The following is an 18,902-nucleotide window of genomic DNA, read 5'->3' on the forward strand; positions in this document are numbered from 1 at the left end:
TCCTCTGTCCATGGGGTTTCCCAGGCAAGAATACTGGAGTGGGATGCCATTTCCTCCTGCAGGGGATCTTCCTGCCCTAGGGATCTCTCCTGCATTGGCAGGCAGATTCTTTACCACAGAGCCACCTGGGAAGCCCAGACAGATACTAACCTAATACCAATTCTCCTTGGCAAGGATTAGGAACCTCTGTGTGTGCATCTGCTCTGAGCACAGGGGAAGCGGGAAGGCGCTGCTGGAGGATTCTGTTTCCTCTGTTGGAAGCAAAGGGCCAACAGACACAAGCCACAACCACAGGCAGGAGGTTAGAGAAACTTGTTATTAAATTTAATTTTCTTTAAATACATACCTTTTTCCCACCCTCACCCACTTGGGGGGAGGAACAGAGAAAGCCCCCAGTCCTTCCATTTGGGGGATTCCATGTATAAAGCCTGAGATGGTGAGGATGAAGTATAAAAATACTATTTACAAAGGAAAAGTGGGTGTCCATCGCAACCTTAACCTTCAGACAGCCCCTCATCCCCAGGCCCTTTTTTGCTCCTTTAGAAAAGAAAAAAAAAAAAAAAAAACCCTTGGGGAATCCACCTGGGTGTAGAAAAAGCCCTTCCTCTGGGAGGGGTGGGGAGGGGTGCTCAAACCCCAACATGGAATAGGAAGCTCTGAGATCAACCGAGGAACAGTGAATGGATTAAGCACCTCAGATGCTAAGAGAGGGCTGGGGCTGCCCCCTAGCACCCCCCCACCCCTGCTGTAGTCGGCAGGCAGGCCAGCCAGCCTTTGTTTCTGCAGGTCCCGTGTAAACATTGACTCTTCTGCACGTCCACGCACTTCCCGATTTCCTACAGAGCCTCCTTGGCTTCTACTGGAGGCACCTGGTTCCTCCGTCTTTCCCCCCTTGCCTTCTAACCTTCCTCGGGAAGCTGTGGCAAGGAGGTGGGAGGGTCACAGGCGGGGCACAGCTCATCGCACCCCTTCTTCGAGGTCAGGGCAGCTCATCCTCCTTGGGGAAACCCTCAAGGCAGGGTGAGTTCCAAGTTCTTGGCCAAACAGGAGTGGATTTCTGTTCCCAGAGCAGGGACAATGCAGGCAGAGTCCGGTCCCGGCAAGGCAAGGCCATCGGCACGGGCTAACAGGGAGGAAGGCTTCGGGAGGCAGAAGTGGGTGAGTCTGGTCTCACCCTGACGGTGGAAGACCAGCCCGGCATCCCCTCCCCTGCAGGTGACCGGGACCCTCACTACCCGTCAGTCTTGTTCACCGTGGATGTGAGGAAGGACCAGGCACCCACGAAGCTAGAGGTCTCCTTCAAGCCTGGTACGGAGGCAGCGCTCACACCAGCTCATCCAATAGGATCCCGATGCTCTGGGAGGCCTCGGAGGGGCCAGCGATGGGCTTGTTACACATGGGGCAGACACAGCGCACCTCCAGCCACTTCACCAGACACCTGCGGGCAAAAGCCGACCTGTTACTCCCTAAGAAGAAGATACCAGCGTGCTCCGGCTGCCCCTTCATAGAGCCCCGCCGCTTCTCAAGACAAGAACCTCTCCATCCCTGCCCTGGTCTAACCCTTCCGGCTTGCCTGGTGTGCAGACAGGATGCAGGGCATCAGCAAGGGGTGTGTGGGAAGGGCAGGGACTTCAGCCTCTAGAAGACTGTTGTTATTGTTCCGTCTCCAAGTCATGACCGACTCTGCAACCCCATGGACTGTAACCCACCAGGGTCCTCCAACCATGGGATTCTCCAGGCAAGAAAACTGGAGTGGGTTGCCATGTCCTTCTCCAGGGGATCTTCCTGACCCAGGGATCGAACCCAAGTCTCCTTCTTGGCAGGCAGTTTCTTTACCACTGTATCGCCTGGGAATTCCCCCTGTAGAAGATGCTCCCTGCTTTCTTTGCTCCAGGGCACCTGGACACTTACTTGCGGTGAAAGGCGTGTTGGCACGGGAGCACACCTAGCTCGTCCTTGCCCTTGAAGTCTTCCAGACAGACGGCACAGGTCTGCTGTGGGAAGAGAGAGCCGTGTGAGAGGAGATGGGGAGGAGCCTCCCCCCCCCCGAATCCTCAGTCACATCACCCCATCTGTACCCAAGAGAGGGCTAACCCTGACACGTGTGGCATCCACAATCCACGGCGGACTGCTTCAGGTTTAAACTGACCCAAGTAGATGAAATTAAATGGTTAGTTCCTCGGTCACAGCAGCCACATTTTAAGTGCTCAACAACCACAGTGTGGCTAGTGGCTCCCAAGCCAGAGTATACAGATAAAAAGCATTTAATTGTTATTAATGTGTTAATTTCTGTTGTGCAGCAGAGTGACTCATGTTATTTTTCATATTCTTTTCCATTATGGTTTATTTTAGCATACTGAATATAGTTCCCGGTGCTATATAATACAACTTCGTTGTTTATCCATCCGACATATAACCGTTTGCATCTGCTAATCCCAAACTCTCAATCCACCCCTCTCTACCCCTCTTTCCCTTGGCAACAACAAATCTGTCCTCTGTGTCTGTGAGTCTGTTTTTCTTTCGCAGATAAGTTCATTTGTGCCATATTTTACATTCCACATGTAAGTGTTATCACATGGTATTTATCTCTCTGTCTGACTTCACTTAGCATGACAATCTCTAGGTCCACCCACGTTACTGTGAATAGCATTATTTCATCCTTTTTTTAATAGTCTTTCTAGCCGAGGACTTTCGACCAGGGGGCACTTATCCATAACTAGAGGTAAGGAGGGGGGTCTGGTGTATGGTTTCCATTCTTTACAGCCAGCCTTGATCCTAGTATATTAGCCCCTCAATCCCAGCTGAATTTCCTCTTCTGGAGGAGAGCTTAAGAAACATCAGAACTTGGGGACATCATGACTGTGGACCCCAAAGAGACAGATGAAATGAGGCCATATCCAGGCTAGCCTTGTGCGTGATGGGACCTGTGATTCTTCCCACACACAGACAACCACACACATGCTCTCTGCACAAGTGCCTGTGGTTATGGACAGAAGTCTTGGGACATGAGTTAGGTGACCCCAAAGACGCAGGTGGGAAAGGAAGAAGAAACGGTCTAGTCCTAAAAGAGTTGGGAGTTGAGGGGCCCCAGAAAGTGGGTGTGATGGGGTGCAGGGGAATGGAGGGGAAGAGGGGAGAAATAGAGGGCTGGACCCGCATGTCAGACCCACAGTCGCCAGGACAGAGCACACACGAAGGGGACCCCTTTCGGACCCAGATGGGGGCACTGAGCTGGGAAAGTTAGAGAAGTCTGGCCCAGGGTGGTCAGACTGCCCTCCCTGTTAAGATCACGTCTAGCAGGACTCCTGGGGTCACAGGTCACCATGTACCCAAACCCTTTGGTGACCCCCTTTGTTTTCTGCCTGCGCCAGTCCCAGACATAACAGTTTCTTCATATTGATCACCTCCTGGGATGTGTCTTCAGTTTGGCCCAAGGAGACTGGAAGGCAGGGACTAAGAAGGTTCCTAAAAAGGTCTTCAGACCTGGAGAAGGTTTGCCTTACCCGATGGGCACCCAGTGTGCTATCCCAGGGTACTCACCCCGTATAACTGCAACTTCTTGGCATCTCCTTTAAGCACCACCTGGGAAAAAAGAGGGGAGTCCTGGGGTCAGAAGAAACCAAACATGGGGCCAGGTGGTATCAGCTGAGGAAGGGAGCCCCCAGCTCCACCTAGGGAGACCCTTGCTCTCCCTAGGCACGAGGGGAGAACAGGCCAGCTTCATCTTGCCCCCTCCCTGTTCCCTCCACCTCCCCCGGCCATCTCTATCTGGGCTAGTAGTGGTGGAGTGGGGAGAGGTCTCAGGACAAAATGAGGACTTTATTTACCTCTTTATATCCATATCGTTCGCTCTGTGCCTGGTTCCGGAGTTTGCTGGGGGGAGCAAGAAAGAGGGAAGAGAAGAAGTCATTATGTCTTTGCACAAACAGCCATTCAGAGCAGGAGACAGGCCGGTGGCTTGGGACTTCCTTCTGGGGGTGGGGAGATGCGTCCCGTAGACACAGAATATGCATAGAAGTCTTTGCAGGTCACCAGCGTGGGGTAAGGACTCAGACTTTTAGGTTCAACTGCCTCAAAACTCACTGTCACCTACCCTCAACTGGGGGTGGGGGTTCTGACAGAACACCCTAAAAGTTCATTCACCTTCCTGGCAGGTCACCTCCTTTGGGCTCCCCAACTAGACAGATCAACCATCTGCTTGCTGAGTGTGCAAAAGTTAGTTTTGTTTTTGTTTTTTGGTCATACCACGTGGTTTGTGGGATCTTAGTTCCTGACCAGGGACGAACCTGCCCCCTTCAGCAGCGAAAGCGAGGAGCCCTAACCACTCAACTTCCAGGGAAGTCCCAGAAGGTAGACACTCTTAAGAGGGCTATTTCCACCAAGCCTGGGCAGCAGGAAAACATCTGTTGAGCCTGGGGAATTTTCCACCAGGAGAACACAAGTATTCTGGAGGCAGAGCACACGCTTCCCCCTTCACAGCACCAGGGCAACACAGGCAATCCCTTCTTTGTTTTCCTCTTTTTGTTTCAAGCTGGTGGCCTGCATACAGCCGGACTCTCAATGGCCAGAACACAATGGCCAGAACATGCCGTTACTAATAGCAGGAGCATAACTGTGATGGGGGATTTGCTAGGCGTCGATCTCTACAGATATAGATCCGTATCTGATATCTAGCAATATAGATCCATATCCGTGCTCATCGATTTCAAACAGCTTCCAGAGGGAGAGACGTGCTTCTTGGCAGACAAAGAACACAGAGTCCGAAGAAGCTAAGTAACTTGCTCAAACTTCAGAGCTGCCTGGCAGCAGAGCCTGGATTCTCACCAAATTCGACCTGATGACACAGCCTGAGCTCTTTACCACAAACTGTGGCCAGCCTCACATTCAGGGGGCACACTCCCTGCTCCTGGGCATAGGATGGGGTTTTGGGAAACACCCTTTCAATCAACAAGCCACCAACTTTCTGAACGGCTTACTGTGCCAATGGCCGAGACCAAGATGATGCACTGATAACTTTTTTTTTTTTTTTGCTGTTTTATTTTCAGTGAGAGAAACCTTCTGCACTGTGCAGGGAGCTCTATGGTCTCCTGTACCTGGGGACCAGATAGAGTTTTCTCTCCCAGGAATCATTTCTACCAAAGATTTGTGTTATTGGAAGAAGACATCAGAGAACCACCAGGTTAAGACCACGTGGGCCAATCATGGTTTCCTGAGGGTCAAAGCCAGCTAACCATTTGTTTCATAAGGCCCAGAAGTGAAGAAGTGTTCTTTCCTATATATACACTTTTATTTATTTTAAATTTTTGGCTGTGCTCTGTTGCTGCTGAGGGCTTTTATCTAGTTGCGGGAAAGCGGGGGCTACTCTTTGCTTGGATGCTCAGGGTTCTGTTGTGGAGCATGGGCTCTGGGGTGCGTGGGCTTCAGCAACTGTAGCACGTGGATTCAGTAGTTGCGGCTTTCGGGCTCTAGAGCACAGACTCAGTAGTTGCGGTGCACGGGCTTAGCTGCTCCGCGGCACGTGGGAACTTCCCGGCTCAGGGACCAAACCCATGTCTTCTCCACTGGCAGGTAGGTTCTTTACCACTGAGCCACCAGGGAAGTTCTGTACTTTTTCTTTTTTTTAAAAAAACTAAACTTTTTAGTTTGTCATGGGGTATAGCAGATTAACAAATGTTGTGACAGCTTCAGGTGGACTGCGAAGGGACTCAGCCATATATATCCACGGACCCATTCTCCCCCAAACTCCCCTCCCATCCAGGCTGCCACGTTACACTGAGCAGAGTTCTGTGTGCTGGCCTTGTTGGTTACAGAACTGTGCTTACTCATAAATGGTTGAAAGCAGGAATTGAAAGAATATTTCATGCCATGTGGAAATTATATGAAAATCAACTTTCAGTGCTTGCCATAAAATTTTACTGGAGCACAGCCACACTTATACTTTATGACTGCTTCTGTACAGAAGGGCTGGGTGGTTCAGATAGATATCATATGACTCGCAAAGCCTGTAATAGCTGGCATTTTATGAAAAAAAAAAAATGCTGGTCTGATTTAGAGGAAGAGACTCTTCGATCACTAGCCTTAATTGAAGGGAGGGTACAAGGTAAGATGCTCCAAGAGCAATGCAGAGATGCTGGAACCAGAGCAAAGGAGGATGCAGAAAGCCTGGTGCACAGGCTGGGGGCAGATAAGATCCGGCAGCCTCCACCTCCACGGCTCCTAACAGGAGGTCAGGGGACAGGTGAGGCCAGTGTTCCTCTGCCTCAGGGCTGAGGGCAAGGCAGCACCGCCGCTGCCTGGCCCCTGACCCTAACCTCCGCCCTCATGGGCAGGGGGGTTTCTGGTCCTTGGAGGGACGGGCTGAGGGTCTAACCAGAGCTCCCACTGTTCCACCCCTGCCTGCACACGTTCCTGTACACATCTGCATCTGCGTCCCCACTTCTAAATGAGAGGGGCGGGGAGGGATGCACTCAAAACGAAGGGTGCACTTAAAAGATCAAGGGCCACCTGCCTGACACTGGGTTCATCTGGGGAAGAAGAAGCGTGCTCTTGTCAGGCTGCCCAGAGCTGCCTTCTGAGGGAGAGACTGCTGCTCTTTTAGCTGGTATGTGCAGAGTGAATAAGGAAGTGGCGAAGAGCCTGCCGGCTTCTTGGCTCAGAAAGAGGGGATGTCACATCTCCGGAGCCTCGCCTACTTCGCCTGCAGCATGGCTACCCTTATGCAGTACTTACGCAGTAAGCACAGTGCCTTTCTGCTCGCTCTGTCGAAAGATGCCTGGGGGGCCCTTCTGTCTGTCTGGCTCCATTTAATGGTCTTACCCAAGGATTCTCCAGAAGCTGACTCTGAGAGTCAGGGACCATCAATTGGAACACTGAAGGCTTCAGAGTCATGCTCTAGATTCACTCTGCCTGTAGATTTCCATATCAGGAAGGTAGAGGTTGGGATGAAACGGGGCCAGAAGGGTTGCAAGGAAAACGAGAGCAAAAAAGCAGAGATCTTGGGCCATCCCAGCAGGGAGAGAGCACCAACAACTAGGGACAGGTGGCCTTCTCAGCTGCTGGGGTGAGCGAAGCAGCTAAAAATACCCTGAATTCAATGAGCCCATTTCAAGCCACTGCCAGTGGGCGCTTCCTGGCTTTTCCCCTTTTGCAACAAACAATGCGGGCAAGTCCTGCAAAGAGTCATTTCTTTCCTGCCCGATTTGTACTTCACGGGGCCCCTTCCATCCTGTGTAGGGCAGAGATCAGCTCCTGGTGGGTCGGGCGGCGGGGGGGGGGGGGGGGGGGGGTCAGGGAAGATGGAGCGAGGGGGAGTTGGGCCGATGAGCTCAGCAGGTCGGGAGCGGGGGGTCACAGGCCTATTTTGGCTGAGGAGGAAACCGAGACGCAGGCAGAGGAAGTGGCTTCTGTGCTTGTGTGTCTTTCTATATATAGGCGCTCCCAGGCTGCCACATACCAGCAAGGCTGGGGAACTATGAGACGCCAGGGTCACACCGGCTTTGGGCTGTAGGACAGAGGGCGGGGTGGCGAAGGGGCAGATGACTGCAGAAGGAAAACAGGTGGCGCCAAGCAGCCCCGCAGCAGGGGGAAAGCTTCTGGTGTCATGTGGTCACCAACTCCAGCCAAGCAAAAATAAATAAATAAACCCTCCGTACCCAGAGCTCCCAGCCCATTCTTCTGCAGCACCACGGTGTCTGGCTGCAAGCGGGTGGCCACTGGAGCCCCAGATGATCCCGTTCAAGGAATAAGAATCTGGGAAGGCCAACATCTGGAATCCGAAAGACCCTCGCTAACCATCATCAGACAAGCCCATCTCACCATCTTTCCGGATACAGGACTTCAGGCAGCTCTTTAACCGCCTGAGCACAAGTTTCCTCATTTACGAAGCAGACTAATACTGAAACTGGAGGGCAGTTCTGAGGACTAAGGAAGATGAACATTTCACAAGGTGGTCAGCACGGTGCCTGGCACACCAGGAAGTCCTGGGCAAAGAGGAGCTTAAACCCCAAGATCACACCTATTAGTGGCAGAACTGGGAAATGAAGCTGGGTCTCCCACCTACTGGCTCAGAGTGATTTTGTAGAATTTCCTCTCTTGACCACCTCTGCAACCTGGCAGGGATGTACATGCATGCGTGTGTGTGTGTGTGTCTAGGGGCCAGACACAGCCTGGTTTTACAGCCTCCTGCCAGCATCGCACATAAATCTTGGGTATGCCTCCATCTTCCGTCTCCGGGGAGCTGCATATATTGCTTCATATGCAGAGAGCGAGGTGGTTGTTGCTCAGGAAGACGAAAAGTTTGAGGAAGAAAACTTCAGCTGGGGGAAAGGGGCGGGCGGGTGTGCAAGGGGGTGTTGAGATACCGGAAATCTACCCACACCCTCACTTTACTAATGAGATGCAAATTTCAGACTCAGTGGTACAAGAGGGGAAAATAAACCACTACCTTCTCTGCAAAAAGCCTTGTAAGTGGAAAATTCCAGTCCCAGGGACTTTTTAAAGTCTGGAGAAAAAAAGGAGGGCTGAGGCAGTGGATGAGAAGCAAAGGAGAGCAGGGCCCCAGGGCACTTCCCCTTCTTAGGAAGGGGCTCCTTGGCCTGAGGAATCTGAACAAGCGTCTGCTAACCCTCTAGCCTCCCGCCAGGCGAGCCACTCAAACCCACCAGGATATCTCCGTGGGGAATGCAAACTCCTTTGGCCTTCATCTTAATTTAGTCTGTTTAGATGATCTGATCAGATACTAGACACCCCAGCTGATGTCCGTCTACCCAGGCATTGGGTAATCATATGCTTGTGTGTGTGTCTGTGTGTGGGCGTGTGGCTTGGTTTTATCACAATGGCTCAAGGAACCATGACATTCTACTGGTCAGGGGTGCGCAATGTTCCCCAGTTCACAGGACAGACCCATACAATGAGGAATTGTTAATACCCATAGGGTGCCCTAGTTCAGAAACACTACTGTATTTTCCACCCTGAATACCAGGCATGCCCTACATTTTTGATAGAAGATAGCCACCAATTCCCTTGTCTAGAAGCAAAGAAAACAGTTCCTGGAGCTTGGCTCGCCCTGCTAAGCTCCAATCCTTCCCCGGACCCCTATGCGATAAGAAGTGATGGTTTTCAGTTTTTATTCCTTCAAACATAAGAGGCAGTACAAACAGGCAGCTCTGTAGACACCAGCTTGCTAATATGAGCATCTGGAAGGATGATAACAGGATTTCCCAGGAGGGCAGAGGGTCATGCCACTGGTGGAATGATACCCCCTTAGCCCTGACCACCCAGAGGGTGTGAGTGGGTGGAGAGAGACGGCGAGGATTCACTCATGATACTACTTAGTCGTTTTAGGCAACGTGAGAGGGACTGGCCAGCCGGCGGCATGCAGGCTGATCCATGCTGACCTTGTATGTGCTGGACAACTTGATAGGCTGATGGAAATGGAAACAGCAGGCCTCAGGGGCCCAGCTAACAGCAGGCTAAGTCTTGTCCTCAAAGCAAGGAGCCCCGGCTGGAGGCTGGTGACTCTGCAACAGGAGGCTCGTTTGGGTCACCCTACCTATGGCCGCCACCCCCTGGACCTCCCCCTCCCCGAGACCCCAGGTCAGACAGTGAGCCACCCACCTGATAAAATAGCAGCAGAAGATGAGGCTCAGCATGAAGACGAAGATGCCCGTGCCGAAGATGACCATGTAGATGTTGAGGGGAAGGTCTTGGAAACTGATGGGGGGCATTGAGCAGGACTTGTTGGTGCTCACCAGTCCCAGGCCACAGAAACACCCTGCAGAGAACAGGAGAGGGCAAGTGTTACAATAGTGGGAAATTTACTACTGAGGCTGATGCCACTCTGCGTGAGCAAGGATGCAGCGAGAAATGGCAAGCCTCTGACTCAGGGACTTACTTTTTTCTAACTGAAGCATAATTGATTTACAATGTTGTGTTCCCTGCGGATGTTCAGCAAAGTGATTCAGATATCCATATACGTATATGTATTCTTGTTCATATTCTTTTCCATGATGGCTTATTATAGAATATTGAATACAGTTCCCTGTGCTTTGCAGTAGGTCCTTGCTATTTATTTTATACACAGTAGTTGGTATCTGTTAATCCCAAACTCGTAATTTACCCCTCCCTCATTCCTTTCCTCCTTTGGGAACTATAAGCTTGTTTTCTATGTTTCTATGTCTGTGTGCCTGTTTCTGTTTTGTAAACAAGCTGTGTCATATTTTAGACTCCACATATAAGTGATACTGTATGGTATCTGTCTTTCTCACTGCACTTAGTATGATAATCTCTAGGTCCATCTAGGTTGCTGCAAAGAGCATTATTTCATTCTTCTCTTTTTATGGCTGAGTAGTTTTCCATGATTATATTGGATTGGCCAGAGTTCGTTTGGGTATTTCCTGAAACATTGTATGGAAAAACCCAAATGAACTTTTGGATCAACCCAATATCCTGTTAGTATGTGTGTGTATGTATGTGTGTGTATGTGTGTATGTCTCTATGTATGTGTATGTGTGTGTATGTCTCTGTGTGTCTCTCTGTATGTGTATGTGTGTATGTGTGTGTATGTGTGTATCTCTCTGTGTGTGCATGTATGTGTGTGCGTGTGTATGTCTCTATGTATGTGTATGTGCATGTGTGTGTATGTATGTGTGTATGTCTCTGTGTCTCTCTCTGTGTGTGTATGTGTGCATATGTGTATGTGTGTGTGTATTGTATGTGTATGTGTGTATCTCTCAGTGTGTATGTGTGTGCATGTGTGTATCTCTCTGTGTGCATGTCTCTATGTATGTGTATGTATGTATATATGTGTGTATATGTGTGTATGTCTCTGTGTGTATGTCTCTCTGTGTGTGTATGTGTGCATGTGTGTATCTCTGTGTGCGTGTGTGTGCATGTCTCTACGTATGTATGTATGTCTCTCTGTGTGTCTCTGTGTGTGTATGTGTATGTCTCTGTGTATGTGTGTATATATGTGTGTGTGTATGTGTGTGTGAACCACATCTTTATCCATTCATGTGTTGGTGAACATTCAGGCTGCTTCCATGTCCTGGCTACTGTCAGTAGTGCTGCTATGAACGCTGGGGTGCAACTATCTTTTTGAATGCATGTTTTTTGGGGGGTAAATACCCAGAAGTGGGACTGTGAGATTAAGTGGCAGTTCTACTTTGAGTTTTTTAAGGAACCTCTACACTGTTTTCCACACTGGGTGCACCAATTAACATTCCAGGGACTTACATTTACAACCTCGTCCTAACACTAGTGACATGATCTTGGGTAAATGATTTAATCAATCTAGGAAATAGGATCCTACACATGATACTTCAACCTGCACCTCCTTCTAGGGGATCAAGGAATCGGGCAATGGGTGGAAATGGAAAACTCACTTCCGTCTGGTAGAAGCCCCTAGGGTGCACTAGCAAGACTAAGAGCCTCAGGTGAGGAAACATCCATCTGGGCTCCAATCCCACCGCTCCCTAGCTACGCGACCTTTGAGAAATTACCTTGCTGAAAAGCTCCCCTTTGTCACAGGAAAACAAGCAAAGTGCAGAGGCAACCCAAGACTATGGTGTAAGAAATATGCTTTGTAAATTGCAAAGCGAAGTTGCAAAGGTCATTTGTCATTATTAAGCCACCTGCTCCAGAAGCCAGGCTGCACCCAGACCAGAATAGAAATTGTTCACTCTGAGTCTGGGCCCGCGTTCCAGAATGTGGCGGGGGTGGGGGAGGGGGAGCCACTGCTCACTTTTCCTGGCCACCCTCCCCTTTTCTACTCAAAGCCTCACCATGCGGTCTGCTAATGGCAGTGGCGTCCCCAGAGCTTGCAGAACACAGAATCTCAGGCCAGCCGCCATCAAAGCGAATCAGAATCCGTTTTAACAAGGTCCCTTCAGTGTGGGAAGCACAGGTGGCCTCTAGAAGCTTCATTCATGTGACTCAGAAGCAAATCTTGATTGATCTGAAGGTGACAATCACCTCGCTTTTGCCAGGGTTTGGTGTTGGGGTAGGTATGTGATTGGGCTTCCCTGGTGGCTCAGCGCTAAGAATCCGCTTGTCAAAGAAGGAGATGGGGGTTCGATCCTTGGGTAGGGAAGATCCCCTGGAGAAGAGAGGGAAATGGCAACCCACTCCAGTATCCTTGCCTGGGAAATTCCGTGGACAGAGGAGCCTGGTGGGCTACAGTCCATGGGGTCACAGAGACTAAATGACAACACCACCAGCAAAGGCATGTGATTAGGTTCTGGCTGAAGAAAAACAAAGAACATCTGCTATAAAGACAAGATTTTCCTTTCTTGGGTCACATCTCTCCAAAGCATTTGGAATGGTGGAAGCCAAGTTACAGCTGGTAAGAGGGAAGTTCAATATGAAGCTGGTGGCAGAGAAGACAAGGAAAGAGGAGGAATGAAAGATGTTGTCTGTCAAGGGGCTGGAAAAATCAATTGTACTACTTCATGGGACCATTGGTCCTGAGGGTTAGAACATTGTCTATTATGGTTATAAGTGGGAAAAAGAAAAAGGAATTAACCATAAATCAGGTGAGCGGTTTTTCTTGCTAGCAGGCAAATATCAGTGATCTGAAAGGTAAGCCTCAGAGTCTTGAATTTCAGAAAGTGTTGGGACAGGAAGGCTAAACTTCACCATACGTTTGTGTGTGTGTGTGTGTGTGTGTGTGTGTGTGTGTATTCATTCACTCAGTTGTTTCCAACTGTGCAACTCTACGGATTGCAGCATGCCAGGCTCCTCTGTCTATGGGATTCTCCAGGCAAGAATGCTGGGTTGCCATTTCCCTCTCCAGGGATCTTCCCAACTCAGGGATCGAAGGTCTCGAGTTTCCTGCATTGGCAGGCGGATTCTTTACCGATGAGCCACTTGGGAAGCCCTTACGCACGCTACCAGCCAAACACATCTCATGCTACCAACTGAACCTTCGTAATACCATCACCATGAAATGTACTCTCCCCGCCCTCTCCACAGGGTTTGAAAAAAAAGACTCAATCATTAAATAACACGAATAGTCAAACAGCTAAGAAGGCCTGGCTTCAAAGACCTATGGGGACTTCCCTGGCAGTTGAGTGGTTAGCACTCTGCACTTTCACTGCTGAGGGCACAGGTTCAGTCCCTGGTAGGGGTGAGGGGAGTGGGGAGGTGGGGATGAAGATCTCACAAGCCGTGGAGGGGTGGGTGGGTGGGGAGAGTGGGGAGGAGGACTCAGGCCTTCAATACGGGTTCCTGTGCTTTCCTGACATTGTGGTTAGGAGCCATTGATATACTTTGGAACGCTATACCATAATTAGGGCTGCGACCCCAACTCCGCAAAAGACTTGAAAGACCGTAGTCATCTCTGACCTCACACATCTCCACCCTCTTCATCCCCGAGATCAATCTAGTGACCAATATAACAAGCCCTCTCCAAACCTCTTTCAGACTGTATGCCAACTCTGCTGCCAAGTCTCTATTCCAAACACACTTGGAGCCCAGTTCTACTCCAAGTCCCTATTAATTGATGTCTAGCCCCTCCTCTAATTTAGCCCACATGTCTGGCATATCCTCCCACTCCGTTTTTCTACTATGATCTACCAAACTCAGGCTTCTAGTCCTCCCAAACAAGAATGCGCTGGGTCCTCTCTCTCCCTCCCCAACTTAGTATCCCCCAGCATCACCCAAGGTGAGCGAGTCTCCTCTCTATTTCTTGCCCAACCCGGTCTTCACCTGCCTCCAAACTTTTGCTCATGCAGCTTTCTCTGCCTGAAACTCTCTCTCCCTTCCCAAAGTCCCCCAAGGCTGGTCTTTGTGATATTCACCACCCACCCTCCCCCACACCCCCCACCCTCCACCCTCCCCCAGCCGCCAGACCCCAGCTGGAATTCTATAGCGCTCACAGCCTGAATCCCATGTTCTGGCTCCAGCACTCTCAGTTGACTGTCTTAGGTTACCCTACGGCTCCTAGAATCAGCTTCATTTAACTCAAACATGCATTACACACTGGTTACACGACAAGTACCATGACAGACACTGAAGAAAAAAGGAAAGTCTAGATGATATTACAGTCTAGGGAAGAAGACAGACACAAAGATTTCCATTGTGGAAAGTGTGGTATATAGTAGATGTGTGACTGATGAGATGGTTGGATGGCATCATCGACTTAACAGACAAGAATCTGAGCAAACTCAGGGAGATAGTGATGGACAGGGAAGCCTGGCATGCTGCAGTCCATGGGGTCGCAAAGAGTCGGACACGACCGAGGGATGGAACACCAACATAGAATTCTGAGATCAGAGACAGAGAGTTCTAACCCACCTGAGCACTCCTAGGTCTGAGGATAGCAAACTTTCGTACTTTGACTGAAATGGCAACCCACTCCAGCATTCTTGCCTGGAGAATCCCATGGATGGAGGAGCCTGATAGGCTACAGTCCATGGGGTTGCAAAGAGTAGGACATGACTGAGCAACTTCACTTACCCTCACGTTTGGCTTTTTTTCAGTAACTGGTTAACAGATAAGTAATTCCTGATTTTTCTCAAGGCGACCTAGTCCTCTTGGCAAAAGCTCCTACTTCAAAGTAAGGAAACTGAAGTTTGGGAAAATTGCCCAGAAACTGCCCTCAGCTGACGGGTGACCAGTCAACCAACAAGTACTGCTTGCTGACTTGACTTATACACTGATCTAGACATTGTAGAGGAGAAGGCAATGGCAATCCACTCCAGTACTCTTGCCTGGAAAATCCCATGGACGGAGGAACCTGGTAGGCTGCAGTCCATGGGGTCCCTAGGAGTCGGACACGACTGAATGACTTCACTTTCACTTTCATGCATTGGAGAAGGAAATGGCAACCCACTTCAGTATTCTAGCCTGGAGAATCCCAGGGACGGAGGAGCCTGGTGGGCTGCTGTCTACGGGGTCGCATAGAGTCAGATACGACTGAAGCGACTTAGCAGCAGCAGCAGACATTGTGGGGAAACAAAAAGTAAAAGTAGTTCTTGTCCAGAGAGACTTTTGGGTTCAAGTTGGGGAAAAAATTAATTAGCTACTAAACTTTGCTAAACCCCTGCTTCTTAGCCTCCGGCATGGGTTAGAAAGTTTTCACCACCTCTTCACCCTCCGCTCAAATATTTGATCTCTGTGGGCCAAAGGAGATTGATTTTTCCGTGAAGGCACCATGGTGGACTGGCCAGGCAGGAACAACTTTCTGTCTACTCTGGAAAACGGTGTTTGGCATTGTCTTCCAGGTAACTCTGTCCTCCATCCCAAAGAGGCTTCTTCCCCACCAGGCACATCTCCCCCAGCCCTGTCTCATCAACAGCTGATGCTGTAAGAGTCTAATCCTCCATCTGCTTTGACTCTCCATGGACCTTTTTTATTTAAGAGTCTTTACTGAAATTTGTTACAGTGTTGCTTTTATGTTTCGGTTTTTTCGGTAGGAGGCAAGTGGGATCTCAGTTCCTTGACAGGGACTGAACTCACATCTGCTGCATTGGAAGTCAAACTGTTGACCACTGGATCACCAGGGAAATTCCACCATGTACCTTTCCTCAGCTGTATGCTGGCATCCATAGGGTCCCAGAGAACCTCATTTGGTTCCCTTGCATGGCAATAACCATAGATAACGCAGAGGGTTTGCATGTATGCACTCTGAAGGCACTCTGGCCTCAGCAGTGTATCAGTTTATTGATCATCTGATCCTGCCAAGAGGCTTTCTGGGGCTCCAGGATTGAGTCATGGGCTTCCCTGGTGGCTCAGAGGTTAAAGCGTCTGCCTCCAATGTGGGAAACCCGGGTTTGATCCCTGGGTCAGGAAGATCCCCTGGAGAAGGAAATGGCAACCCACTCCAGTATTCTTGCCTGGAGAATCCTATGGATGGAGGAGCTTGATAGGCTACAGTCCATAGGGTCGCAAAGAGTGAGACATGACTGAGTGACTTCACTTTCACTTTCCAGGACTGAGTCAGCGAGTTGGGACTTTCTATGATAAAGAGGTGTGGGTGAGAAGAGCTTCATGGCTAAGAGGAGATGGCCCATTTGCTTGCATTCTGATCAAAGAAGTAGACAAAAACACACTGGGTTAAAAGCTGACAGTGGTGTAGCTTTTTCTCTAAACTTATAAGGAAAGAATTATTTATCACAAAGGTGTTTGGGGAGGGATTGCTTCTTCCCTGGAGTCAGAGAACAGTCCTTTCTCCATCACTTTAAGAAGGAAAAAGAAACACAACATAGTAAGTCAACTGTGTTGTTGTTTAGTTGCTGAGCCGTCTCCAACTCTTTTGCGACCCCATGGACTGTAGCCCGCCAGGCTCCTTTATCCATGGAACTCTCCAGGCAAGAATACTGGAGTGGGTTGCCATTTCCTTCTCCAGGGGAATCTTTTTGATCTAGGGATCACACACATGTCTCCTGCATTGGCAGGGTGATTCTTTACAGCTGAGTCACCTGGGAAGCCCAAGTCAACTATAAATCAACAAAAAATAAATACATGTTTAAAAAAGTGGAAAGATGAAGCAGCAAGTGCCCTGCTGGTCTAAAAATCTATGAAAGGGGGCGGCCCAGAAACAGGGCTACTGTTCACTGACAGCTAGCTACCTTGGTTCTTCTCCTGAAGTCTGTTCCATTGTTTCCCCCGACCTATGAAAGCCTTGACATCAGAATGTCTCATCCCCCAGCTCGCGGGCTGGGAGCGGGAGTGACGTCAAGAGAAGGGCTGGCCAAGAACGACCAGGGGATCTGGGAAATGCTTCTCTTTCCCAGCCAACGGGAATCTTTCCCAGATGCGGGGGTTCACTGTCCTCCCCCGCCCCCACCCCCGCCCCCACTCCAGCTATGCCTCAGATCACACACACAGCTAGGTTCATTTTCAGGAAATTAGATCCTACCAGCTAGAGGAAGAGGGGGATGGGAGCCCCTCATACACAGGCTGCCCAAACCCTGCCTTAAAACAAAAGCCTCTTGAAATAATTAATGCAAGATCTGGCAAGAAGTCTGCTCTCAAGAATGGATTTCTTCCGCCCCCCCACCCCCAACCCCACTAACTAGCTAGCCTACCCTACTCAGAGATAAGGCCAGCTGCTTCTTTCTCCCTGCCCCTGGCCCCTGCCCGCCCTTCCCCCCTTTCTTCAGAAACTCTCCAAGCTTTAGAACAAGGCAGTCAAGATCCCAGGATCACTGGAGGGTATTAGCAGCCAAAGTTTTGAACTGACCCGCTTAGAAGGGCGTCTCTTCAGGTAGCCTGGACAAGGAATCAGCCCTAAGCCCAACCTGTAGTCACGGAAACTGCTAAAAAGCCTAAATGTGAGGTGCATTTAGCATCAACCAGGCTGGGGAGGGAGGGGAGACTGGGTCTGGAGGCGCGGACACCACCGAGGCACAGGAGCTTGTACCGTGGTCTGGCCTTGGGGCCAGTGAGCACAGATCCCCAGGCAAGCCTTGCATTCAAGGGTAGCCGGGCGCCAGAAGATCTACACGGCTTTATCAATCCAATAAAGGCACGCTCATTAATCCGGCGTCATCCCCGGGCACAAAGCCCCCGAGCAGCCGGTGCGAAGCTAACAAAGGCGCAAGGGAAGCCGCCCCCACGCCGGGTCCTGCACGCTGCACTGTATACATATTTAAAATAGCCTGCAAAGTTTCAGACCAGGAACTTGAGCTCCCTCTAGGAGATCCGAGCCCGAGCGCGGATTTAATTCTCCGCCGACGACCACAACAAAGAGCAAGAGTTTGAGCTCACAAAGGCGAGGAGGGAGGCGGGTATGAGTGCGAAGCCGCCACATAGAGGCCGGGAACCCCTCGGCTCCCACGACCCCCGCCCGCCGGAGAGATCCCTCTCGGCCCTCCAGGGAAACCTGGATTCCACACCTCCCCCCCTTTCAAATTCCGCGCTGTGCAGAGCCGAGTTGAGCGCCAGGACGCCTCCTCGTCGGTCCCACTGCAGTAAAAACTTGGCTCGAGAGGGAGAAGGAGCCCTCCGATCTGAAACCTGGCGCCCCCTCCAATCCTCGTCTCCAGCCAGCCCCACGTCCCTTGCGCCCCCGCTCCCCCCACCCCTCCAAAGCCCGGTACTCACCGTTACACCACTGGAATGGGTGCATCAATGAACTCTCGGCTGGCTTCCTCGGGCGAACGAAGGCAGGTGCGGGGCGGGAAGGCGGGGTGGGCGCGCCGGCCGGTGGGGTCGCCGGAGGGGCCGGTGCGCTGCGCGGGCGGCCGCCCTTCCCCTGCAAGTGGAACTCCCTCCGGAGCCGGGAGCTTCGCCGCGATGGGTTTTTGGAGCCACAAAGGGGAAAGAAGAGAAAAGAGACAGAAAAGTCTCCCGGCTTTAAGGACCGCGGAGGGAAGACAGGAAGGGCCCGGGGGCTGGGGGCTGCTGCGGGGCGCCGGGTGGGCAGAGGAGAGGAAATAGCCCTAGGCAGAGGCGCGCCCTGGACGCCGCCGCACGGAGGTGAGACGCCAGGGACTCCGAAACTGACACGGTGCACGCACACCCCCTCCCTTATACTGCCCCGTCCCCCTCCCGTCACCGGCCCTCAGCCAATGGGAGCCTTCCTCCGGCCCCTGGCATCGCTTGCAGACCCGCCCCATCCGAGTGTGGAGAGCATCTCTGAGGCTTGGGCGCCTCCCCTTCACCTTCAGTCCAGAGAGGATCGGGCGGCGCGCTGGCCCGAGCAGCCCCGAGCCAGCCTCCTCCGCTCGGGACCTGGAGGAAGGTGAACAATTAGAGCCACCTTGTTTTCGTCCTCCAGATCGGTTACTGTTTAGCATTTCTCTGGCTCTTTGAGAAAGCCAGTTCGAGGGAGTGGTCCCATTTCTGTCCAGAGGGCAAGGACGCGGTCTTAGGTGGCGGGCTCTCACGTTTCTTTGCTCGCTCCGAAAGAGGGAGCATTGCAGCTCGAGATTGTCCTACCAAGTGAAGTGGGAAAGACA

At 51.0% G+C, this 18,902-nt stretch overlaps 1 protein-coding gene across 2 annotated transcripts; it reads right to left on the reverse strand.

Annotated features, from left to right (window-relative positions):
• Window positions 1-358: 358 nt before the first annotated feature.
• Window positions 359-18,426, reverse strand: RNF122 (ring finger protein 122). 2 transcript variants are annotated; one of them, XM_052661401.1, is made up of 6 exons: window positions 18,046-18,426; window positions 9,616-9,772; window positions 3,828-3,873; window positions 3,541-3,582; window positions 1,912-1,991; window positions 359-1,438 (listed from the first exon to the last, which is right to left on the reverse strand). In XM_052661401.1, the coding sequence occupies exons 1-6, from the start codon at window positions 18,068-18,070 to the stop codon at window positions 1,324-1,326; spliced, it is 465 nt and encodes a 154-aa protein (XP_052517361.1). In that variant the 5' UTR covers window positions 18,071-18,426; the 3' UTR covers window positions 359-1,323. The 2 variants fall into 2 exon arrangements, with proteins under 2 accessions (XP_052517361.1, XP_052517360.1); XM_052661400.1 differs by having other exon boundaries at window positions 1,912-1,994.
• Between the last annotated feature and the right edge of the window lie 476 nt (window positions 18,427-18,902).

Source organism: Budorcas taxicolor, chromosome 24, assembly GCF_023091745.1.
Source record: "Budorcas taxicolor isolate Tak-1 chromosome 24, Takin1.1, whole genome shotgun sequence".
NCBI lineage: Eukaryota > Metazoa > Chordata > Mammalia > Artiodactyla > Bovidae > Budorcas > Budorcas taxicolor.